Below are 24,958 nucleotides of genomic sequence, written 5' to 3'. Positions count from 1 at the left end.
CCGTCGTGAACCGCCGCCAGAGCGCGTGCGCCTTGTCGTGCTGCCGCCGCTGCTCGGCCGTGAAGGCCCTGTCCTCGTCCCACGACACCGCCGCGCTCGGCAGCAGGATCGACCGCTCCTGCACCGGCCGGAACTGGTGGAAGTCGCCGCAGAAGATCACCACCGGGATGCCGCCGAAGTCCCGCGCCGACCCCCGCAGCCGGCAGAGCTGCTCGTTGGCGGCGTATAGCGTGCGCGCCCCGAGCATGCTGACCTCGTCGACCACCAGCACCTCCTTCTCCCGCCAGTCCATGCGCGACCGGCCGTCGACGAAGCGCTCGCCCGCGCCCGGCAGCCGCACGCCGTCCACCCCCTTGGTCGCCCCTCCCGCCTGGCCGCCCTGGCCGACGGCGAGGCCGCAGGCCGAGTGGAGGGTGATGCCGTTGATCCGCGCTGCCGCCGTGCCCGACGTCGCTGTGACTAGCATCCGGCTCGACAGCTCCTCCGGGCGAGCAGCTCGACGAGCGCCTCGATGACGCGCGACTTGCCGGTGCCGCCCTCGCCGCCGATGAACAGGCAGAGCTGACCTTCCCCGTCTCCGTCGCCGCCTGCCTCATTGGCCTGCCGGACCTGGTCGAGCTGCCGGCAGACGATGAGGAGGGCGATCGACTGCTTCTCGTTCAGCGTCAGCTCCTTGGCCAGCTCCCGGCCGGCGGCGAGGAACGAGCTCGACGGGCCGAGCCGCACGCGCATCCCCGCCGCCGTGCCTACGTCTGGGTCGCCGTCGGCCGCCGTCACGTCCATGTCATCCTCGCCGAATCCCCCCATGACCCCGCGGAGGGCCGCGCCGCGGTCCGCCCCGACTCCTGCCGCCGCCCCGCCGCCTTGGGAGCCCTGGATGCCCTGTATGGCCCGCTCCCGCTCCCGCGCGGCGCTCCTCTGCTGCGACTTAATAGCCCGCACCTCCTCCTGCCGCGGCAGCGCCGCCCCCGAGAGCGCCGAGCCCGGTAGGTTTACTCGCCTCCCACGCCATCTCCCTTAGCTCCTCCCGGCCCGCTTGCGGTAGCAGAGACTGCATGTTGCGGTCGGTAGCGCGCTGGTGTTGTGGAACGCCCGGTAGAACCTCCGTACCGTCCTGACCTCCCTTTCGCGCGGCACCGGCGCGCACCACGCCCGCTCCTCGGCCAGCCTCTCGCCCGCCTCGAACTCCTCTTCGAGGCCCCGCAGCACGTCCGCCAGGTCTTCGGCCTGCATCTCCCTTGGCCTTGGCCTCCTCTGGTCGCCGCGGCTCCGTTTTGCCTCGGTCTGTCCGCTGGCGGCACTGCCCTTGTCACGGCCAGAACTAAGCCTTGACGGCTATCCTTGTATTGGCTCTATGGACGAAGTTTCTAGCTTAAGGGGTCCAAGAGAAAGAAAGAAGAGAAGCCCCGTAGGCAGAGATTTATATACAGCCTTGGGGTGTGGTCCGTGCACGGGCACGTGCACCCGTTGTTAGTTCTGTCTCGTCGTTACACCTTCCTCTTCTGTCTCTCTCGACGTGGCGGGCCTCTCGTCATCCCATCTATACCCTATTAGACGTCTCTATGCACACCCCTTGGCCCCGTTTAGGATCCCTACCTGCGCGTCGGCCTTCTATTGCTTCGCCAGGCTCTGCGGCCTTAGCCATGTCCCCTGTGGCGCTCTCTATCGCGGCTACTGGCCGAGGCAGGATATCCCGAGGCGCCTGTTGACTTGCCGTGGGGCCTAGGGACGGCCCGGCCATGCTTGACGCGCGGCCGCCATGTCTTGCCTCGATTTCTTTGCCGACCGGGCTGCGCTTTCTCTTCTGTCTCTGTCGAGGGGGCGCGGCCCATCGTCGTCTCATCTACATCACGTTAACCACCTCTGTCCGTCGACCGACCCTGGGGGCCTGCTTGGGAACTATACCGGCGAGTTGGCTTTTCATTTCTGCACTGGGCTGTGCGCCCTCGGCGGCGTCCCCGATGGCACCCCCTGGCCCCCTCCCCGGCCGGGGCTGTATCCTCTGAGGCCGTCTTTGACGTGCCGCCGGACCTGGGGCTGGGCCCGCCGCGCTCCACGGCTGTGTCGCCAGAGCCGCCCCGATGTCGGCCGCGGCTGGATATCCCGGAATAGCGGCTGCTGGCTTATGTCGATCTGCTGCCTTGGCCGCCCCGGCCTCCTTCCCGCCCCGCGGCGCTTCGGCCGGAGCTTGGCGGCGTGAGAAGGAAACCACCTCGCCTTCGCCGGCTTCTCTACGTTTCGCCTCCCGCCTCGTCTCCGGTGTCGACGGCGCCGTCTTCCTTCCATCGCCCCTGGTCGCTTGTGCCTGGGGCGTCCTTCCGCCGTGGCCCTGGTCGTGCCTGCCTCCCCGCGCCGGTCCTCCCTGATTCCTCGCCGGCCGGCCGCCCCGCCGCCTTCGCTTCGGCAGCACCAGCCCTGACGCCCTCTCATGCGCCCCCTGCCGGCCCTCCGTACCGGGCACCGGCGCCGCCGAGATCGGCCTGAACCTCATTGCTGTGTATGGTCCTCTGGCTGCCTCCCGTGCTGGGCCTACGCCGCTCTCCGCCCCGTGCTGCCATTCGATGCTGGCTGGCTTCATCGTAATGGGTGCTGCCCTCTATTGCGTCTGCTCTCTTGGCCTTACCTACTTACTATGCTACTACCTCCTTAGGCAAACATTCTTCATATATATGCCGCTGACGTATAGCCCCCTCTCTTCGCCATGCTCCCGCGCGGCGCATAACATGTGCTTCTTAATCACATATCCATATTCCCTCTACCTCCCGACTTGGCATGTCCTTACGTATGCTACTTACCTACTATTATGCGCGCGCTAGCTGTCTATGGTCCCTACTGACTGACGCCTGCTGCACTACCCCGCGGCCGATATGGCCTCGGCTATTCCCTAGATGTAGGTCCTACCAATGGCTTCTCGTCCCTTATCTATTCCTTCTGCCTCTCTTATGTTTGCTCTTTTCTCTTCCCCTCCGGTCGTAATCTTCGTTCCGAAAGGCTTATTGCGCAACCCGTGCGGGGTTGCCTTACCTGTCCAAAAATTTCCAACCCACTTTCCGGCCCTCTGATTGGTCGGCGCTTTTTACCCCGTGTCCCTCATCTTCTCATTCGTCGCCGTTCTTACCTCTGATTCGTCGTAACTCGACCCCTCTTCCCGCTCTTTCTTCCCCTCTTTGCCCCCTTTGAAGCCTCTTCCTGATTGGCCCCCCCCTCCTCTTGGCCATCTCTTGAAGACTCCCTCTCATTGGTCTTCTTTGGGGCCGGGCTGCCTCGGCCCTCCTCGCCCGCGTCCTCACCCGCGGAGTAGGCCGGCCGCCTCTCGCGTCGTCAGCCCGCTTAGCTCCTCCAGCCGTGCCTGCGCCGCTGTCATCTCCTTCGGCACCCGGTTCCCTATGAAGTCCCGCTCCCGCACCTCCGACACGAGCGTGATGCCGTCGAGCGTCGGGCACCGCGAGAGCTGCACGTAGAGGCTGTACGGGTCGCACGGCGACGCCACCGCCCTGCCCTCGACCGTCGTCGTCCTCGCCCCCCGCAGCTCGAGCGCGACGCGCTCGATCGTCCCGCCCTGCACCTTGTAGTCGGTGCAGGCGAAGGCCGCCGCGCACGGCAGGCCCCGCCGGCTCACGTCGTTGCGCTGCCACGGCCGCTTCCGCTGCGCCGTGATCTTCACGCTGATGGGCGTCAGCAGGATCGTCCCGGCCGGCATCCCTACGAAGTGGAGGTCCCGGGTCGTCTCCGACGCCAGCACGATGCCCGCCGGCGGCCCGAAGTGCAGCGTCAGCTCCGCCGACACCCGGTGGCCGGGGAAGGCCCGGTCGGGGATCACGGCCACCGCCGTGTAGCCGGCCCCGTTCACCACCTTCAGCCCCTGGTGCGTGTTCTGGTTCACGACGACCGGCATGCCGGGCACGAAGACGAAGACGGCCGGCACCGGCGTCGCGCTGTCGTCGCCCTGGCCGAGCATCAGCACCGCCTCCTCCTCAGTCGGCTCGCCGTCCTTCCACTTGTGCTCGGAGGAAGACGCGCGCCGCCGTCCGCCGCAGCGCCCGGAACGCGAGCGCCGCCTCGAGGTTGAGGTTCCAGCGGTTGCGGTTGAGAGGCGTGACCACCGTCACGCCCGTCTCCCACGCGATCCGCCTGCCGGGCCGGTGGCACCTCGAGTTGAGCAGCTCGAGGTCCGACCGGTCCTGCTCGCCGCGGCGGATCCGCCCGAGCAGCCGCCGCAGCTCTGGGTCGCCGGCGGCCCGCATCTGCTCGTCGAGCATGACGACCGTTGTGAAGCGCCGCCACAGCGCGTGCGCCTCGTCGTGCTGCCGCCGCTGCTCGGCCGCGAACGCCCTGTCCTCGTCCCACGACACCGCCGCGCTCGGCAGCAGGATCGACCGCTCCTGCACCGGCCGGAACTGGTGGAAGTCGCCGCAGAGGATCACTACCGGGATCCCGCCGAAGTCTCGCGCCGACCCCCGCAGCCGGCGGAGCTGCTCGTTGGCCGCGTGCAGCGTCCGCGCCCCGAGCATGCTGACCTCGTCGATTACGAGTACCTCCTTCTCCCGCCAGTCCATGCGCGACCGGCCGTCGACGAAGCGCTCGCCCGCGCCCGGCAGCCGCACCGTCCAGCTCCTTGTCGCCCCTCCCGCCTGGCCGACCGTGAGGCCGCAGGCCGAGTGGAGGGTGATGCCGTTGATCCGCGCCGCAGCCGTGCCCGACGTCGCCGTCACGAGCATCCGGCTCGAGAGCTCCCTCCGGGCGAGCAGCTCGACGAGCGCCTCTATGACGCGCGACTTGCCGGTGCCGCCCTCGCCGCCGACGAATAGGCAGAGCTGGCCTTCTCCGTCGCCGCCTGCCTCGTTGGCCTGCCGGATCTGGTCGAGCTGCCGGCATACGATGAGGAGGGCAATTGACTGCTTCTCGTTCAGCGTCAGTTCCTTGGCCAGCTCCCGGCCGGCGGCGAGGAACGAGCTCGACGGGCCGAGCCGCACGCGCATCCCCGCCGCCGTGCCTACGTCTGGGTCGCCGTCGGCCGCCGTCACGTCCATGTCGTCCTCGCCGAATCCCCCCATGACCCCGCGGAGGGCCGCGCCGCGGTCCGCCCCGACGCCTGCCGCCGCCCCGCCGCCTTGTGAGCCCTGGATGCCCTGTATGGCCCGCCCGCTCCCGCGCGGCGCTCCTCTGCTGCGACTTAATAGCCCGCACCTCCTCCTGCCGCGGCAGCGCCGCCCCCGAGAGCGCCGAGCCCGGTAGGTTGACTCGCCTCACGGGCCCATCCTCCGCTACCACCGTCGCCGCGAGCTCGGCGGCTGACTCGAGCCCGGGCTGCTGGAACCGGCAGAGCTGCTGCGTCATCCCTAGCAGCTCTGTCGACTGCGCCGTCACCTGCCCCGCGGCGGCTGCATTCCGGACCACGTCGATGAGCCGGGCCGTGTCGCCCGCCCCGCCGCCGCGGTACGCCCCCCTCGCCGCCGCTCCCCGTGGCCCTACCTTCGTCTTCGGCCTGTGGCGCTGTCGACCTGTCTTCCTCGGCTGTCGCGGCCCACTGCTTGGCGTCGCGCTTCGCGTCCTCCGCTGACCGCCGGAGGAGCTGTACGTTGTCTACGAGCCGCGCGACCCTCGGGGAGAGCGACGATCGCGCCTGTGCCCAGATATCGTTGATGTCGCCGGCTCCTATGCTGACAAATGACTCCCATGGTATAAATAGGGCAAGGTGCTGCACCGCCGCCCTGGGTGCCGTTAGCCGACCTAGCCTATATGTATCCTCAAGCTGCCTTTCCTATAGGCATTTCCTACCTTATAATACGTACCTTCGGTGGCATGACTCCTCGTCTTCCTTACTGAACTCCTTGCTTAGGTACCCGTCTAGCCGCACCGTCGCCGCCTTGCCCGGTCGCCTAAGCACCTGCACCCAGCCCTTCCCTGCCGCGCAGCCCTCTGCGAGGGGTATCTCGCCCCAGCCCGCCCTGCTGTCGGCGCTGCCGCCGGCCCGCCTCAGCCTTATAAGTGACGTATAGTCGTAGAGGCAAAGCCGTTGTAGGAGCTCCCCCCTGTGACGGTAGGCCTCGACGAGGGGAATTCTCGGCCCGGCCTCCTCCACGACGACCGTCTCGTCCGGCGCGTCGCCTGTCGCCTCCGCGCCGCTTGCCCGTTGGAGATGCCTCCACCGGCGGAAGACGGCCCAGTAGAGCTGGTTCGCATTGACGTACGCCCACGCCGAGCCGCTGCTGAACTCCGCCGGATACCCTAGGAGGTGGGCTATTACCTCAACCTGCGAGAGTGGCCGCTCTGTGAAGACCCGGTTCGCTACCTTGAGTAGGAACGTCCTCGTCTTATTCCTCCCTATAGTAGGCTCTGGCCCTATCGCTACCTCCTCGTTAGCCCTGGGCCCTCTCCTCTCGCTCTTGCCCTCGCTACTACTGCCGCTGTTCTCTTCTATTAGCTCCCCCTCTAGCGTCGGGAGGAACTCGGCCGCCGCGGCCACCCGCTTCCACGCCGGGTCCTCGACCTTGGTCGCGTAGTTGGTGATGTAGTAGATCAGGGCCATAGTCTTACGCTGCGTCGCGATGAACGAGATATCGTGGTTGTGCCGCAGCCCGACCGCCATCGCCCTGTTCCACCGGTTGACCATGTTATGCGTGCGCCGGACCTCGAGCACCCCGTCCGTCGTCAGCGCCGTCCTCTCCACCAGCCTCCACGGCGCCTTGAACCGGCAGAGGTTCCCTCGCGCGCCCCGCCGCCGAGCGAGTACTTTACGCAGGTCGCGCTGTGCGTGTGGACCTGCGTCGCGCCCGCGCAGAAGTTGGCCTCCTCGTTGAAGGCGTCTGTGAAGCGCGCGACGTCGTCGAGCCGCGACGATATGTCCGCCGTCGCCGACCTCTCCGCCTGCACGGCGCAGTAGCCTTCTGCGTCTAGCTCCTGTGGCCCCGGGTTAGCCTAGAACCCCTCCTCTGTCCGTACTGAGTGGCATATATCTGGAGGGCCTCTCTAGAACCTTGTCGCTGCCTTACCTCGGAGAAGACGCTGTCTACGTAGCGGACGATTCGCTCCCGGCACGCCGCCTGCTCCTCCGTGTCGGCGCCCGCGAGCGCCTCGCCGAGGCCCCTGTTGCCCCTTAGCCAGAGGAGCCCGTGGAGGTGGAGGGCACCTGTTAGATCCGGTAGAATCCGGGTAGATGCAGCTACGATAGCGTCAGGCTACTAGTGGCAGCGCCAACGGTAGCGCAGACGATAGCGCACCAGGTAGCGCAGCCGATGAGGCCACGAGGACATCTATGAGACAGTTACAGAGATATGACGTGATGGCATGTCATAGGGATTGAGGCCATCGCCCTTTGATATAGGGCTTGGGCAGAGCACCCCCAAATGGGGGACACAGACAGACACACATCATACCTCACTTCATCCGATCGTACCATTCTTGCTGTGTCCGTGACCTATCCGACGAGAACCTCATCAAGGTTCTGACACTAACCCTTTATGCCTTCTTTTCTCTAGGACTTTAACCTATATCCGATCTTCTAATCTCCCTAACCCTACCGCGCTTCTTAATGCAGTATCGCGCTATATAGGCTTCTTTGCGATCTATATAGCTATGTATGGCTTCCCCCCCTTGCCCTATTGCTTACTAGTTGACTTACTTCCTGCTAGAGGGCTATAATGTCCCCGACGCCGCCTACCACCGACTCTCCGCCGCACCTTCGCAGGCCTCTTACAGGCAATAAGGGCGCCGGCGGCGACATGACCATGATGTTCTTTGCCCAGCCCGACTGCCCCGTGAGGTTCGCCCACCAGGACGAGCACCGCGTGAGGGGCCTCAACGCCGAGGCCATTGCCCGCGTCCTCCTTCCCGCCCCCTCGTGGCTGCTGGCGCTCGAGTACGCCTCCGGGCAGCGGGGATGATAACGATGTCTCCCCCCTCTTCTTTAGCTTGAATCTCTCAATCTACGGCCAGCCGGTCGTCGACTCGGATTGGTCTGAGCAGTGGTTCTTTATGTCCGGCCGCGTCCATCCGTACGCCCTCGCCTGGGAGGTCGAGCGCCGCGACGGTCTCGAGGCCGACGTCGGCGAGACTCTCCTCTATACGATGCCCGCCCTCGTCGTCCGCGACCAGGGCTACCAGCCGTGAGCCTCCCTCCGTCCTCTTTGCCGCCCCGCTGATCTCTTCCTAAGCGTCCTCCCGCGCTCCTTGGCACCCGACGGCCACTTCCCCTCGACGCCTCCTGTTGTCTCCTTTCACGGCGTCGTCGCCGGCTCCGGACTTGACCTCCTGCAGGCCGATCTTCTTCCTGGTCTTGGGACCGACCAGCTCCGCTGCTGCGGCCTAATCCAGCTATCGACGTACATCGCCCTGGCGTCCCGGACAAGGTTCCCTTCAAGGGCTACCACCCCTTTCAGGTCTTTGTCATCTTTCCCATCTATGCCAACCCTTGGCTCGTCCTGTGTAAGAAGCTGGCCGAGAGGTCCGCCTCTCCCTTTCTGCCTGGTATCCCGTTTACCTGCACTGGCAAGGTCGCCGGCCTTCTCGATCATGGCGTGATGTGTGTCCCGCCCGGCTCGGACCGCGATTACGTCTTCGTCGTCGTCCCGGATAGCTGGACTTTCCATGATAGGTCTTCCGCCGCTGCCGCCTCCGCTTCCCCGCTGGCCCAGCCCTGAGGCGTCAACCTCTTCCACCTCCTCTGCGTTTGACCTCGTCCGCGCCGCCTCCTACTCGCTTGCTACGCCGCCTTCGACCGCGCCGCACACGCCTTCCAAGGCTCCGGGCCCGCCTGCCGATGCGCCTGTGACGCCGCCGCCCAAGCGGGCCTGCTCGGCCGTGGCCGACTCCCCGATTAAGAGGTCGCGCACCTTGCACCAGCACCATTCGCTTCCTTCCTCCTCTTCGAGCACTGTTGGCCCCGCCGCCACTTCCTCCTCACCCCCGCAGTCCGCCTCGTCGTCAAGGCCGCCCGGGGACACGCCCGCTCATGCCCTGGCCGCCGCGCCCGGTTCCCTTCTTGACTCTATCGTCGCTAGTACTAGCGACGCGCCCATCCGGCCCCTCCGCCAACGCATGCAAAAATGAGCCTACTATCTGAATAACACTGAATCTATACTTGATATCTACTAAACTCTCCAAAATAATATACCTCTACAACCTAGTTACTATATAAGCTAGGCCTATACTCTCGCTATACTATTAATATAAGAAAAGCTACCCCTACTTATTAGTCTATATCTCACGGTACTAAGGTACCTCTACACACCACGTGTCTATAGCCACATACATATATGCCCGGCCCTCGCATACTGTCCATAGCTCTGTATCCGACAACATCGTTCTTCCTCGTTGCCTAGTCCGCCCCGTGATACTATAACTCCACTTCCCCTCTTCCCTTCCCTCCCTTCTTACCTTTACTATATATTACGAGCTAGGCCTAGACTAACTTTATGCAACTGGACCTACTTCTTGACGTAGGTATAACTCCTTTCCTTCCTCCTCTTTACCCTCTATATTCTCGTCCTTATTAGCTTATTCGTTCTAACTAGGTAGCTAGTTGTTGAACTTGCTGAACTGTTACACCCCCCATTCCTTCTGCCTCTCTGCTGCTGTTTATTCCTTTCTCTTCCCCTCTGGTCGTAATCTTCGTTCCGAAAGGCTTATTGCGCAACCCGTGCGGGGTTGCCTTACCCGTCCATATTTTTGATTCAGCCCGAAGGGCGTTCTACTCAGTCAGAAAGATTCGAGCATAAAACCTCCTCTGATTGGCTAATTGGCCTGGCCTGTGCTCAACTCGTGCGCGGATTGGTCGACCGATAACGTCACCAAATGAAGGCCCGCAAAAATTACCCCTGAGCGTTGACTAGGTAACTAGCCAGCCTGGCAAGCTCTCCAAGAGCTTTCTTTCAGTTCTTCCATTCTTCGGCACTCTTCACACTAACTAACCTACATGGCGGCTGCTTCCCTGTTCTGCCCAATATATCAAACTCATCAGGTTACTAACGGTACATAGGTTCACATATTACCTCGGCAGCCGGCCCACCTCCCAATATTCTTCGGTAATTCTGCCTCATCTAGCAGTCTGGTGGGTAAGAGGTGGATACATACATATACGGCCAGATGGAGGACGACATACCCCAGGCAGTTCGGAATTGCCATACCTGCAAGCAAGACCTGCCCGAAGTCGAATTTCGAAGCGTCAAGGACCCTACGAAGTTTACAAGAGACTGTGCTAGCTGTAGGGCACGCCGAAAGGAACGGGTTACCGAATCTCGAGCCGCCGTTGCCGCAATGCGGAATTTCGCTTTGAGGCTATCGCCACGCAGAGCCACGAAACGGACCGATTCTCTAGCTAACCTGACGCCTTCAAGGCGGACTGCGCCAACGCCTGCCTGTGTGCAAGCCTTACGACCCCCTGCCACATCAACTTTATGCCGTGCCCTGGCACCCGCACTCCAGGGACTGCCTAGACCTCTGCCGAGGCCATCTACCTCAAGCGCGGTAGAGGGACCTTCCCCCACCCCTCCTACCTTTGGCCTGCCAACAGTAGTTCTGGGCACGCCGATTCCACAAACGCCAATTCCTCAAGGCACTCTTCAATCGGCTTCTGTTGTGCAAGGCACGCCTATACCACAGGAATCTCTTCCCGCTTCGTACCCTCCTTCATTACTGCCACAGAGTCATCGCCGCGGCCGCTATACACGTCGAGTCAACATTAACCCCCGGCCACGGCCACAGCCTGAAGAGCGACAGTTCGATCAGATAGTTGATCCGCCTTTTACAGGGGACCTTGACTTACCTGCCCTTAGTGAGGGGGATCAAGCCCTTGTGCGCGAGTTCTATACTGCTCTGAATGACGACAAGATGCATAGTTGCATTCGCTGCCAGGAGCGTTGGTTCGATATGAAGCGAAATAGCTTGAAAATCTGCAGTCGCTGCATTGGTCGAGACAGGAAGAAAGCCCCTAACGAACCGTACTTCTTTAGCGCTGCGAATCACCTTGACTTTGGGAAGTCCCCGCCGATCTACCTGATCTAACGATGGTCGAGGAGATGCTCATTGCTAGAGTTCACGTACACGTGAAAGTCCTGCAGGTGCGTGGCGCTCAGTATAAATATCGCGGTCACGTTGTCCACTTCCTTCGCAATGTTGGCAGGCTTTTTGAAGAGCTCCCAGTCCTACCTGAAGAGCTAGATATCATCCTCCTGCGGCCTCCTAATATAGAGGGCGACCCTCGCTTCCGGCAACAGTTTGCTCGCGATTTCCGGGTACGTCGCTCATGCCTGTCGGCCTGGCTGCATTACCTACAGCGTCACCACCCGGGCTATCGCGATATTGTTGTGAGCCAGAATCGCCTGCAACGGATTCCTCTTGATGGCAGCATAGTTGCTTCCATTGCCAGCCAAGTGGCTGACATACCTGACGGCGAAGTCCCCCAGGGCCCCGTTGAGGAGGTTGTGGAAGAGGACCCAAGCGATGCCGATGCATCAGCGATCCCGAATTTGCAGGTCACTGATACCGAATTGAATGCTCTGCAGTCCCGATTTCTTGATGGGACCCCTAACCCTGAGCGCATGACTGATCTGGAGTATATGCCGCGTAGCGCGCAGGCTCACCACCAGATGCCACTGCCTTCCATTCGCAGGACCCCTATCGACGAATTCAACCGTTCTCAGCCGCTTTTATCGCTTGCGTTCCCTACCCTCTACCCCGACGGCAAGGCCGACTTCGTGGAGCCTCGCCTACGGAGCATCACGTACCAGGACTACCTTGCCCACGCGATGAGATGGCATGACGGACGTTTTGCCCGCCATAAGACGTGGCCTTTCGTCGCCCTCAACACGATGTTACGTGCGCAGGTCCGAAAGAGAAGTGACTACTTCGTCAAGCAACGCGACAGCCGCCGTCAACCCCTTACACGCGCCGACCTAGAGGAAGCGATGGCTGGGCCTGACGAGCCGGAGGCTCAGGCGCTGATCCAGTCAATCACGCGCCAAGCCGCGGTAATCAGGGCACCCGGCCATATTGGTATAAGCAAAGGAAGGAATTGGAAGCCTATAATTTAGGCAAGCCTGGCCTTTTCGCTACTGCAAGTGCAGCCGATTACCACTGGGAATCCCTATACCGTCATATGCCTCGATTTGACGAGTGGCAAGCAGCTCCTGAGGCGGCGCGGATGGCTCTATCCCGGCAACTGCTACGAGACAACGCCCATATTGCTGCTTACCACTTCTATAAACGTTATACGCTGTTTAGGACTATTGTCCTGAAGCAGAAGTTCAACCTAACGGACTCTTGGGGCCGCTACGAGTGGCAGGGCAGGGGTTCCAGTCATCACCACGGCCTATATTGGCTAAGTGGCCACCCAGACTTAGATCCTGATAACGACCGGTCCCGGGAGCAATTCGCCCGCATCTGGGGATATCACGTATCTGCCATTAACCCAGAGCCACAGCGAATACAGGCGCCTGGGGAAGGGAATCCTGATCGGTACTCTATTGGAACATCCCCTTACCGTTCAGTTTCTATCGATGGTAATCAACCGCGTGCAACGCCACCGCTGCAACAACTACTGCATGCAGGTCAATAAGCATACCAAGCAGGTGGAGTGCCGCTTTGGATTTCCTCACGGCCAGCGCCTACTAGCCTCCCTTGACAAGGTTCCTCACTCTAAACACTGGAGCTTTAGGGGCGAGCGGAACGATGGCCAGATTAACCATTACAACCGCTTGCTTACCGTTGCGTGGCTAGCCAATACAGACGTTTCACCCTGCACGAGTCTACAGCAGGTAATCGATTACGCGGCCAAATACTGCTCAAAGTCGGAAAAGAAGAGCGAGTCTTTTGCCCAGATCGGGAAGGCCCTGATGCCCCGGGTCAAGGACCACAACCCCCTTATTTCTTTCACGTCAAAGCTCCTCAATCAGCTAGTTGCTGAGCGGGATTACTCGAAGCAGGAGGTCAGCCACTTGCTCCTCGGCCTGCCGTTACAGGAAGGCTCACGAACCTGCCTGTACGTTGACTGCCGTAATCCTGACAGGCATTCCCGCTTCCTCCGTATTGACGGCGATGAGGTTGAAGAGGCCCCCAACGTTTACGAAAAGTACACTCAACGCCCGGAAGCCCTAGCGGACCTATGCTATGTCTCCTTCCTCAAGTGCTGGAATTTCCGTCCTAGGGACCCTTCCAAGTGGAAGCAATGGCAGCCAGGCAACGTTAACGGCAGGCCTCGTGTGTTGGTTTACTTTCCTCGCTATCAGGCTGATCCAGAGGGTCAACAGTGGCCAGATTACTGCCGTGTAAAGCTAACATTAAACCACCCACATCGGCGGGTTGATGATCTCCTCACATTTGACGGCCAGCTTTTTGGTTCTCACGCTGAGGCCTTCTCCTATTGTTGGCAGCACCACAGTCATGGTGATGACCATTACGGTCGGCCAAAAGAGGCTCGATTACAGCCCCAAGATGATCAATATGAGGCTCTGCCTGTGGAGGAAGAATTTGACGACGAAGACTGGATTCGCCTCGCCGCCCTTTTACCTGGGAACCCCCTTACCCAGGAAGATCTTGACCTTCTTGGCCGCCGCGATATCGACGTCAATTACGACTGGACACGGCATGTGGGTACATATCCGGAACTTCGAGATAGCTACTGGAAAGTCCTTATCGCTAGCCACCCCATGGCCAACGATGTGGAGGTCCTTGGCCCTCACTGGCGTAATACGCTGAATCCGCAACAACGACTCGTGTACGACACGTTCATGGGTCACTTCCAGGCGCAAAATCCTACTCAAATCCTTCTCCACGTTGATGGTGGTGGTGGCACCGGCAAGTCGTTCCTTATCAAGGTGCTTTCCTCCCATCTTCAGGCGGCCGCCCTACCGAATCCTAGCCCTATTTGCCGCGTAGCGCCAACAGGCGTTGCGAGTAACCAGATACAGGGCAGCACCATTCATTCATTGCTACGCCTCCCAGTAGGTGGTGCTTTTACCGACCTTCCCCAGCCGACGCAGCCGCCCTTCAGTCCCGCCTACGGCACGTCAAATACCTCGTGATCGATGAAAAGAGCATGCTGGGGATTGAGCAGCTCGCGCGGATCGATTCCCGTCTGCGACAGGCCTTTTCACAGCGTAGCCTCGAGTTCTTTGGTGGTATGAGCGTCTTGCTTGTGGGCGATTTCTTCCAGTTACCACCAGTCCGGCAAAAGCCCCTGTATTCGACTAGCACCAGCCTGTCTGCGTTGGAAAGGAGAGGGCATGTGGCCTACCGGTTATTTGACCGCACCGTCTTCCTGACCACGGTACAGCGCCAGGCTGGTGATGATCAGGCCCGGTTCCGTCAGGCGTTGCAGGAACTGCGTGAAGTCAAGTTATCCATACCGTCCTGGAACCTCCTTAGCAGTCGGGTACAGGCCAGGCTAACGCAGAGCGAGGTTGACAGCTTCAAGGCCGCTTTGCGGGTGTATTCTACAAGGGCGCGGGTCAACGAATACAATTACGAGCATATGGTTCATCTAAACGCCCCGGCAATACAGGTGGAGGCAAAGAATCAGGGCAAGGGCGCGGGGCAGGCACCAAGCGACAATGCTGGCAATCTATCTAACAAGTTCCCCATTGCTAAGGGCGCCAGGGTAATGCTCACTACTAACCTATGGCAGCCAGCTGGCCTAGTTAACGGTGCCCAGGGTACTGTATACGATATCGCCTGGAACGCAGGCGCCGAGCCATGGAAGATCCCCGGCCGTTATTATGGTGGACTTTGATAGCTACGACGGACCGCCATATCTAACAACTAACGAGGGCAGGAAAATCTCACCCATCCTCCCAGTCAGGCGAGACTTCCTTGTGGGCAACGAGACCTGCGCTCGCACGCAGTTTCTCATGGTGGCGTTTGCCATCACTGTTCACAAATGCCAGAGCCTAACGAAGGATCAAATAGTTACTGATCTCGCTACACGCGACTTCCAGGCCGGGATTAGCTATGTTGCTGTCTCACGGGTTACGTCGCTGCAAGGCTTACTCCTCGAGGCGCCTTTCGATCGTCAGAGCCTCTATAACCACACGCCGACGGAAGGTTTACACGTCTGCGTTTCCTACGTACCGCGTTCACGACTAACTATAAGGCAGGGATGAAGATGCGCCTCGCTGACCAACAACGGCGTCAGGGTCAACAGCTGACCGACGCACCATATACACCACGCTACCTTGACTAAACGACATCTTCCTCTCGGCTGCAGGGAAAAGGGAGGTTCGATATATAGTATATAGTTTACAGTTAGGTTGGGCCTGTTAGGAAGCAGCAGAGACTCCTAACTATCAATTCCCTTAGTGCAGGTTTGGAGCGATTTAAACAGCTGGTTGCCCGCGGCAGGCGAATGGGGGGTTCTAGGGGGTCTCCCCCTAGGAAAGTGAATTGCAGGTATACGATATTTACCCTTCGGGCTGGATATTCAGCCGTTGAGCCCCTTGCCTTGGCAACTTAACGGGTGTTCGAAGTATTTTATATAATACAATACTTATACCATTAAACAGCCCCCAGCTAGCTGATTCGGAAAACGCGTTCAGATCCCTCAACATCTCAATACTGCGCGAACAATTTGAAGTGACACAATTTGCGTCATCTCGCGATTTGGAGCCTGTTAGGAACTTATCTACCCGTTGATCTTGGTGTGGGGCCACAGCAGCCCAACTAAGTGTCTTCGCCACTTAGTTGGCCCAAAAAATCCGGCACAGCCCAAAAAATCCGGCACAGCAGGGTCCTCAATTTGGGGTGCAAAATCAAGGGAAATTCTACGCTTCGCTTCATGGTGCCGTCAATGCGACTTCAAATAGCTAAAATATACATGTGATCAATAGCTGCGGATCACCTAAAGACGCAAGTAACAACGAAAAGTGAAAAAATCACGTCTTTGGGCCTATTTAGGAGCTGCCGCCTTCCAGTCGAAGAGATAGGAAGACCGCGTTTGTGAGTCCAAATAGACGTATTATGTAGTAATTTCGCCTGTTGTGCGTCTCTGAGAGCTATTTTATCCATACCTGTGTTCCTGGAGCGTCTGCTGTATCTTGTTGGACGATCGGGTGCGCGGTCGAGGGCATGGTGTATCGACTACCGCTTCAACCGCTGCTAACGGCGGCGATGAGGGTATATTCTCTTGCGTGTCGAGTAAATTGTCCTCGTCTTCATCGTCGGCGCCATCCTCACTATGTTTGTCAAGATCGAGGCCTGTGAAATAGACGGTATCGTCACTGCCGGGCAACGACGACATATCTGTAAGTGGGCGAGGTCGGGTCGCTGCGCGCGCCCTGACATCTCTGGCGGAGTTATTTCTCTTCGTGGTATCATAGAAAAGGATTCCTTGGATGGCTCTTTGAGCTCCCGCATGAGGGTATCGCAACTTTGCTCCAGAGTGTAGAACTCAACGTCTCGTCCCGTAAACTCTAGCCAGGGCTTAAAGTTCAATGTCTTGACTCTGCCATTGACTAACTGCTTCTTCCCGACTTTATAGTCTTCTCGGATCTTCTGCATCTCTCCACGAACTCGTTTAAGATGCATCCTTATCTCCTGGCGCGTTTGAAGCCGGGTTTGCTTTGCCTGGAGCTCCTCATACTCCCGGGTGATGTCGGCCATGCTGGAGCTCGTGATAAACTCTCCGCGCGGCCTGACAATCTTGCCTCTCTTCATTCGATTCGCATACGCCTGGGTTCGGCTATTCTTATCGCTGACTATGCCCTGGGAATGTGACGCCATCGCGATAGACTCGGTGTTCACTTTCGCAAGAACCCGCAAGTTTTCTCGTGATGGCGAGCTCATGAGGGGCCCATACCGTTGCCGGATATCATTGAGGGCATCCGCGGCGACTTGGAAACGCGTCTCCGAGGGTAGGAGCGAGGCGTATGCAGGATTGATCGGCTGCTGTTGTCGTAGCTGCTCGTGGAGGATCTTGGTGATCACCGGCGCTGGGTCGACAGGAAAGAGGCCTGTTTTTTCAAATGCCGCCATAATGTTATGCCGCGTGAAGCCAGCCTCATATACGTCCTGAAAAGCTGTGAGGAAGTTGACCCGCGAAAATGATATGTTGCCTTCTGCGAGCGACTTCGAAGCGCTTTCTGATGTGCTGACTTTAGTGGCTGGAATACCCCAACATCAAGCGGCTGCATGAGGTGGGTGGAATGTGGAGGAAAATAGCAATGATGATATCAAACTTGATACAATACTCAGCAAAGTCAAGGGTGGTATGCCCTGTAAAGCCATCCACAACAAGCAATCGGTAGATCTTCTCGTCGTCAGGCCGTTGGTTTGGCGGCGCCTCCACGCGACTCATCCCCATGTTGGGGCGCCGAAGATGCTCGTCACAGCCGAACCACTCTTCCAGCGAATTTCCTGACTGTTTTGCTTGCGCTGACGATGCCCAAGACCAGCAGTTGAAATGCCTTGCCCACTCAAGGTGTATCTCTGCGTTGGAAAAGCCAGTTGGCGACTGGGCAAACCGTACGCCTGTCATGATGTCGATGCCGGCCCAGTTGGTGGTAGGGTAATGTTGGAAAACAAGCCAGGGTGGAAGAGAGTCCCCCACTGCGTTAACTGAGGCAATTACCGTGCAGGATTCTCGGTTTGCTGGGTCTAAAACTCGGGGCCGGGTGCTCTTGACTCTAGTGGTGCGCGTGATGAGAACTTGGATGCGTTCTCGCAGGCACCCAATGCGTATTCCGGCCTCGTCTTCATTCCAGATCTCTGAACTGCCAATACGGTAGCTGGTGATGATTTCTCGAAGCTTTGAGTAGAAAAATTCGACTTCTTCTACCCCGTGGGCTTCAAAGGACTTCCGGGCTCGTTCAACTGCTTTGAGATACGTCTTCGCGATCGCAGGATGACTTCCACGCCAATTGTCAAGCCAACTTGACGAGACCGGGCGGGCATTGGGATCTCGACGCATTCTTATTGCATTTGCAACAGCTTCAAGTTGCTCTCTCGTGGCGGGCATGCCGGTGCGTTCCATCCACTGTACATACGCAACCAGGGCGTCGTCTTCGTCCTCCGTCAGCGCCAATGGACGCCCTGGAGCACGGGAAAGGGGTTTCTTATGAAATTAATGGCTCTCTGTACGGATGAGCTCTTCACATTGTAACGGATGGCCGCATCTCGCACGGAAAGAGGCGTTCTTTTTGGTGTTGTTGAGCGACGAACATCGGCTCTGGGGTCGCGACGAGACGCCAGAACGGCTTTGCTGCCTCCAGGGTAGCCATGTTATCTGTCATAATGTATTCCGGCAAAAAGATACGTAAATAAAGTCAAGTTGCGCGAGAAAACGCGGTTGAGATGCATAGGGTTGACGTTTTGGAGGTGGGCTGCTGTGCCGGATTTTTTGGGCTGTGCCGGATTTTTTGGGCCAACTAAGTGGCGAAGACACTTAGTTGGGCTGCTGTGGCCCCACACCAAGATCAACGGGTACTCCTCGAGCCCAATATGACTGCTACTTGATTGTCCACACAGATTAGCACGATCAGAAAGTACCGGAAACGTCCGCATGATAAGGATATATTGTGCCAACTAACCGCGTTTAGACGCGTTATTCGCGCCCAATTGACCACCTGTTAATTCTACTGCTGTCCGAAAGACACGGTCGTCAGCCCATCCCACCCTTTTGCCTGCATGGCGCAACGGTCTTCGCGACAACTGCCACGACATTATTTTACCACGACCTCGCCTAATTCCCGCTTCGATATTTCCGACAGCGGCTTCGGGTCGGCCCCCGAATCAACGCCCTGCCCGACGACCGATCCTACCCGTTCAACCTCGACTCCTTCATACTCTATTGCGGTGTATTTGGTGTCGTTCCGACCACCTGTGTCGCGTCCATTCTCGCCCCCTTCAGCCAAGACTAGGTAAAACTTCATTACTCTCCAACCTACCCCTCCTTATTTAACGACTTTACGAGTAGATAGCTAATTATAACATGATACATAGTATGGCCCCTGCTGAATCAAAAACATCTGCCGCAGCGAATTTCTTTGCTCCTAGGACCCGGCGTAAATTGCCAACGCAGAATTATGCCCGCATCGAACCTCCTCAATTCAACCCCCAGAATCCCGCGCGCGCCCTGATCCTAGCACAACCCCGGCTCCTTCGTCTCGTCCTCCGACTGGCGAAGATACAATTATCTGCGCGCCCCCGGGCCATCCTGACTGTGAGTCAGATGATGACATGCCCGACGCCGATACACCAGAGCCGCCATTGGACAGTACCGGTAGTCGCGAAGACCATTGCGCCACGCAGGCAAAAGTGGAACGCGCGCTCCGACAGGTGCGCTGCAATTGACACATATAACTAACAACCGCGTTTTCCGACATTTTACGGAGTGCTTATACTCAGGAAGATAAGATCGATCAGGCGTTGATCAAGGCGGCCATGGAGTATGACATCCTGCCCTTCGCCAGTAGTATTATTTGGAGACCAGACCACATTCCGGGCAAGCTGGTAGATGGTACGAATATACCCTCATTGTTTGTGTATAATGCCAATCTGCTTGCAGGCGAGAACCCTCCTCAACCCCCTGCTCCGGCGGAAGTTCCCACCGAGGCTCCCACCGAACCTCCTACCCCCAAACCTCTTGCCTCCCAAGCCGATAAGTCTGCGATATCAACCCCCTGTCAAGATACAATGGAGGCTTCGGAGGATTGAGGCTCTACGAGTGTGTAGCCGTGTACAATGGCGGATTCGAACGCGTTGTACCGACGTATTTTGAGGATTCGGCAGAGCCATTTGATGAAAGTGCTTATTTTCAGTCGATTTGCCTAGGACAGGCGGATCAGTATTCATGTAAGTTAATTTTTGTGGTATTCCGGATTATCGAGAGACTTCTCATACTACTTCTTGGCGTTTTTGAGGTATCTTTGCAATCGCTTAGGTACACACCAAATTCACTTCATTTAGGGGATCCCTTCAAACCATTCATGAATGGCCTGAATTGGCCCAAACCCAACTTGAATCGCGAAAATTGGAGCTTGAAGATTTTGAATCGAGATCCCAAAAATTCAATTCATTTGATTCATCCTTCATTCAAAATCTTCAAAAAATTCACCTTCGTATATCACCCCTACCCACGCCCTCATGGCTGTCGACTCCGGAGTATGCAGCAATCCGGTCAGATACTGGCAATCCATCGACCTGCATCTTCTTCAGCCTTAATATTTCCATATACAACCAACAGATAATCTCCTCGGAATGGACCGAGCAATGGTTCTTCATGGTCGGCCGTGTTCATCCCTTTGCCCTGACGTGGGAAATCGAGCGACGTGATGGCTTGGAGTCGGACGATGATAACATCACAGAATACACCGTCCCCGCGCTTATAGTCCGCGATCACAGCTACCAACCGTGAGTCTATGCTCCAAATCTCTCTGTCGCCACTGCCCTCCCTGACGATATCCATAGAATTGTCACTCGCACCGGACGGGCCCGCCAGCTCTTGCCACCATGGCCCTCCACCAGGGCTGGGGATTGCCCTGCAGCGGAGGGTGCGCCTTATCTCTAGGTTTTTCGGCCGACCCGACCAGAGCAGGTGGCTACTGGTCCTGGATAATCTCGGTCAGGTCTGGGAGGGACAGGTCAGTGCCATGATTCCAAAACTTTGCACGAACCTGCCTCACAGCCGAGACTCGATGCTCATCACTACCCAGCTGTCAAGCCTGGTGCAGCTGGGCAACGTGCCGCGAGTGCAGCGGGTTGACGGGTCCCTGAGTAAAGCTATGTTGGATAAGTGGCACGGACAACGACGCCCCGGCAGAGAATCAGTGGCCTTAGCCAAGCTCCTTGACCTCGTGGATGGGCTAACCGTGGTTCTTGCGCAAGCGGGCCACTTCCTCCAAGTGACTGGGTGCGATGCAGCCGTCTTTGTACGCTGCTACCAACAGCGGGGTTGCTTCTTCATGGCCGAGGGCGGCTTGCTCGACGGCTGGCTGCCTCTTTAGTATCCTCAAGACCCCCGATACCCTCAAGAGTCGGGGGCTACTCCCTGGACCATCTCGATGCGAGCAACCTTTCGCTCCATCGAAAAGCGAGACGGCGTCGCGGCAAAGCTATTGTTTCTCTGGTCCTGCCGCGACAACAGACATATGTTCTATGACCTGCTTAAGGCCACCGGGGATTTAACGGAATACTGGCCGTGGACACAAATACCTATAAATGCAGCATGGATATCCTATAGCTAGACAGATGTATGGATCAACGTTTTATCCAATTGTGAAGCCCCTTTGACCTTCCTATACGCTGCCAATGTCACTATATAACGTCACTTTGACAGTGCAAGGTTTGGTAATGTTATAGCTGCAACGCCATAATTACAGTGCAAAGTCAACCCCGATATTCTTCATCGGTGATCAGACAGTTCTTACCCACGAAACGATGGTCCTCATTGTTGCAGGAGCCTCTTCTCTTGGCCTAATCGGTATGGCCGTGGTCACTCCGCATGCCCTTCAACTCATGGGTACTGCAGCAGGAACAGATGGTACCCTCGGAGCCGTTGCCGAAGGCACCATAGTGGGAGCTGGGGTTGTTGTTGGAGGCACAGCAGCTGTCACCTAAACTGCCGTAACGACTGGAGTCACATCCTCCTTGACAGCGGGAACTATCGCCGAAAGCGCCTCTGCTTCCGGTATTGCTGCTGCGGCTATCTCCGGTCCCGTGGGAATGGCTGTCGTGGGTAGCGATGGCTACAATTGGGACTGTTGGAAACGCGGGACCACGATCGGACTTACATGGGTGTCCTCGTTGCCCTCAGTGATTTGGGCTACGGAAGCGCCACAGGCCAGCAACTCGCCTAGTGTCTACTGCCTGCTAGGCAGTAGGCAGGGAGCAACGATCTTTATAGGGCTGATACCCCCTGTGTGACATCTCCCCAACGACAGTTGCCACACAGAGGAAATCAGCGTCTAACAAGTTGACTCCTATTACACAGTTTATTCACGCAGTCCCCGGAATAACCTCCCCACAAGTGACGTCGTTACGCTTATCCTGTGTTGTCCGGTTCCCAGCCCGCGGACCTCGTATGTGGTGCTTCTTCGCTTGATAGTCTTTGGCGGATCCAGTAGGTGCAATTCCAGAAGGGGCCGCGGCAACAGGTCGCCGTGGGAGCACATTGAGTAGGTAACGCTTCGCAAGGCCAATACTGACCACTACAGTGGCGCCGACCCTGCAGCTTGCATCCAATTGTCTAGTTGGGGGTGTTTCCTGGAAATTGTGACCCGAAGGCAAGAAGTCGACAATCACCACTGACTCATCCACCAAGCCCCCAAAAATCCATTCCACCAACCGACCCCCGGCCCCCGGGCTCCCCCTTCGGAAGTGATGGGTGAAGGCAGCAAGCTGCCGATGTAGGGTGCGCTTATCGTGGGGACCGGCACACCCCAGGGCGTCCGTGCAACGCATGCTTGACGGCATTCGAATGTATTCATGTTTCACTGAACAAAGAAGAGGCATTGTGGACATGCCACTGCGGCATGGGGACGGGGGTGTGGACAACTGGCCAATTTTACGGGGCGACCCTCGCGCTGCTGCATCGTCCGGTTCTTGGAGCAGATCAGTGAGGGTGTAGTGTGGGTGCAAGTCCAGAAGAGGCGTTGGAAAGCCAATACGGGCAGAGGTTGAGCGCACGACGTGGCCAAGCTCTATAGACCGGCCAGCGCAAACTTGGCCCTTCTTTTTCCGTCCAATGACGGTTTTACTACCCACAATTTAGTGTCGTCGTTACCATCCTTACCACCCCTTTTGCTCACCCCCCTTTTGCTCCGCAAAAATGTTGCCGCTCCATACAAATTGGACCAACTTCACTTATACAGAATCTACTCAATTTTAAAGCTTGTACCGAGCAGTCACCTGTAGCAGGTATAAAAATGACCGAACTTACATTTTATGAGGTCATCTGGTCACCACAGGTGTCATGGTCCGTTACACCCTGGCATCGCAAAATGGCAATTTCGACCCCTAATCTCCTCCTGTCTCCTTTGCTTTCCACTCTTGCTCATCCTCCACCACCTGTCACAAATGGCTCCAAAAAAGCCTCGCTCTATCTATACAGAGAACGTGATGGCTGAGGCAATCCTCGATGTCACTGATAACGGTCTGTCGCAGCGCCAGGCTTCTCAGAAATGGGGATACCCCAGAGTACTACTTCCAGCAGAATGCGAGGTCGGTCGGCATTAACTGACCAGGAACAGCCTGAAAAACACTTATCCAGAGACCAGGAGGCCAACTTGGTTGCCTGGACTCTTCGCCAAGAATCTCTGGGTTACGGTCCGTCCCAGAGTCAAATCCGCGCCTGCGTTGTTGCCGTTCTGAAACAGCAAGGCTGCGACTCAAGATTGGGACGTCTTTGGGTAGAAAAGTTCATTCAACGCCATCCGGAACTTAGAGGCAAGGTCGGTAGGTGTCAGGAAGCCAACAGATTCGACTCATTTACTCCCAAAGCCGTGCACTGGTACTTTGACATCAGGGAGAAAGAGTACGGGTGGATCAAGCCAGAGAACACGGTGAATGTTGATGAAGGGGGGATTATGTCGGGCTTTGGTATGCAATCAACTCTCCATAGGTGATATAAGATAATTCGATCTCTTTGCTAGGTCTAGACAGTCTGGTGGTTGGAAGTTCGGACCCCAAACGGAAGACTCTTCTCAAGGGACCCCAGTCCCGAAGTTGGACCACTTTTATAGAGGCCATCACCGCCGACGGGCGCGCCTTGACTCCAGACATCATATTTAAGGGTAAAGACCTCCAGAAACAGTGGTTTAAAGAGGAGTTTCGAAGATTTGCGGACTGGCACTACATAACTTCACCAAATGGATGGACGGACAATCACATTGCCGTTGAATGGCTTGAGGAAGTCTATTTGCCTCAGACGCGACCTGAGGACGACTCTGAGGCCAGCCTTATCATTCTGGATGGACATGGGAGTCATGCAACGGTTCGTCCTTTGTTTTTACGGTAATGAGGCCCTGCTGATTTGACGATAGAATGAGTGGATGGCTACGTGCTTTCTGAACAATGTCTACTGTTGTTATCTCCCATCTCACTGTTCTCATGGCATCCAGCCATTAGACAACGGTGTTTTCAATGCTATAAAGACAGCCTACCGGAAGGAACTTGACAGACTGGCTTCTTTGACGGATTCCACGCCTGTTGACAAGGTCAACTTTATACGTGCGTATGCCACAGCACGTCAAACGGGAATGACAACAAGAAACATCTTGTCCGGTTGGAGAACCACTGGAAATTGGCCAATCTCGCGTTCCAAGGCGTCGGGGCATCCTGAGATCCAAGAAGATAAAGTTACGGCATCCCCGGAATATAGGCCGTTTTTGGACTCTGACGACACCCCGAAATCCAGCCGCCATATTCGTGATCTTGGCAAGAACAGAACACCTACGACTCAGAGGCGATATGCCAAGATAGCTAAAGGCTGGGAAACTCAAGAACAGACACTAGCAGAACATGGTGGTAAAATTGCTAGGCTGGAGGAGGAAGTGGACAGGCTGAAGAGAGGAAGAAAGAGAAGGGCCATCCCTAACCCAAATAGACGCTTCATGTGTCTCGCCGAAGCTTTGGCGGCCGGTTGTTGATCACCTTGTTGTAGTACTGTTCAAGCTCGCGGTGGTCCTTGGCTACCGCCTGCGAAATGGTAGACATGGCTGCGATATGGATGTGTGCAGGTTTGGGGGAGAACAATCGCGTTACGGTATTCCTAGAGGTTCTAAATATAATCGTTTGCAAGGTGGTCATGTTCAACTCGATGGGATGGGGTTAAGCGTCGAAATAAGGCCTCAAAGATGCAGCTCACAGCTACTTATAGGAAAGTCTGGGTGAGACGTAGTCTAATGAAGTGATTCGTTTGAGAGTAGGACTGCATTGGATTCTTCGATGTCAATCACGTCACCTGCACATCAGTTGACATCACGCAACCGTCAGTATGGCAGCGTGCGGTGTATTTATCGGCATCATCTACATG

At 57.5% G+C, this 24,958-nt stretch overlaps 4 protein-coding genes across 4 annotated transcripts; 3 read left to right on the top strand and 1 right to left on the bottom strand.

The window, feature by feature from the left end:
* Nucleotides 1–3,286: 3,286 nt before the first annotated feature.
* HRG_08579 (PIF1-like helicase domain-containing protein) lies at nucleotides 3,287–7,399 on the bottom strand (the record flags this gene model as incomplete). Its single annotated transcript, XM_044867050.1, has 10 exons — nucleotides 3,287–3,628; nucleotides 3,707–3,935; nucleotides 3,988–5,129; nucleotides 5,188–5,381; nucleotides 5,473–5,711; nucleotides 5,793–6,324; nucleotides 6,403–6,685; nucleotides 6,739–6,900; nucleotides 6,993–7,086; nucleotides 7,377–7,399. 10 exons carry the CDS (start codon nucleotides 7,397–7,399, stop codon nucleotides 3,287–3,289), a joined length of 3,240 nt encoding a protein of 1,079 aa, XP_044717937.1.
* A 241-nt stretch (nucleotides 7,400–7,640) lies between these two features.
* On the top strand, nucleotides 7,641–8,639 carry HRG_08578 (uncharacterized protein; the record flags this gene model as incomplete). Its single annotated transcript, XM_044867049.1, has 4 exons — nucleotides 7,641–7,858; nucleotides 7,911–8,105; nucleotides 8,154–8,272; nucleotides 8,314–8,639. 4 exons carry the CDS (start codon nucleotides 7,641–7,643, stop codon nucleotides 8,637–8,639), a joined length of 858 nt encoding a protein of 285 aa, XP_044717936.1.
* Nucleotides 8,640–11,003: 2,364 nt separating this feature from the next.
* On the top strand, nucleotides 11,004–15,175 carry HRG_08577 (PIF1-like helicase domain-containing protein; the record flags this gene model as incomplete). The annotated part of the gene is made up of 10 exons (XM_044867048.1): nucleotides 11,004–11,057; nucleotides 11,274–11,991; nucleotides 12,063–12,276; nucleotides 12,653–13,198; nucleotides 13,368–13,583; nucleotides 13,637–13,811; nucleotides 13,988–14,443; nucleotides 14,498–14,593; nucleotides 14,679–15,036; nucleotides 15,090–15,175. 10 exons carry the CDS (start codon nucleotides 11,004–11,006, stop codon nucleotides 15,173–15,175), a joined length of 2,919 nt encoding a protein of 972 aa, XP_044717935.1.
* A 7,675-nt stretch (nucleotides 15,176–22,850) lies between these two features.
* HRG_08576 (tc5 transposase DNA-binding domain-containing protein) lies at nucleotides 22,851–23,994 on the top strand (the record flags this gene model as incomplete). The annotated part of the gene is made up of 6 exons (XM_044867047.1): nucleotides 22,851–22,900; nucleotides 23,089–23,145; nucleotides 23,195–23,523; nucleotides 23,577–23,717; nucleotides 23,881–23,917; nucleotides 23,967–23,994. 6 exons carry the CDS (start codon nucleotides 22,851–22,853, stop codon nucleotides 23,992–23,994), a joined length of 642 nt encoding a protein of 213 aa, XP_044717934.1.
* Between the last annotated feature and the right edge of the window lie 964 nt (nucleotides 23,995–24,958).

This window comes from Hirsutella rhossiliensis, assembly GCF_020360975.1.
Source record: "Hirsutella rhossiliensis strain HR02 chromosome Unknown scaffold00010, whole genome shotgun sequence".
Classification (NCBI taxonomy): Eukaryota; Fungi; Ascomycota; class Sordariomycetes; order Hypocreales; family Ophiocordycipitaceae; genus Hirsutella; species Hirsutella rhossiliensis.
The sequence above is the reverse complement of the archived record's forward strand: the minus strand, read 5'-3'. Positions and strand labels throughout refer to the sequence as shown.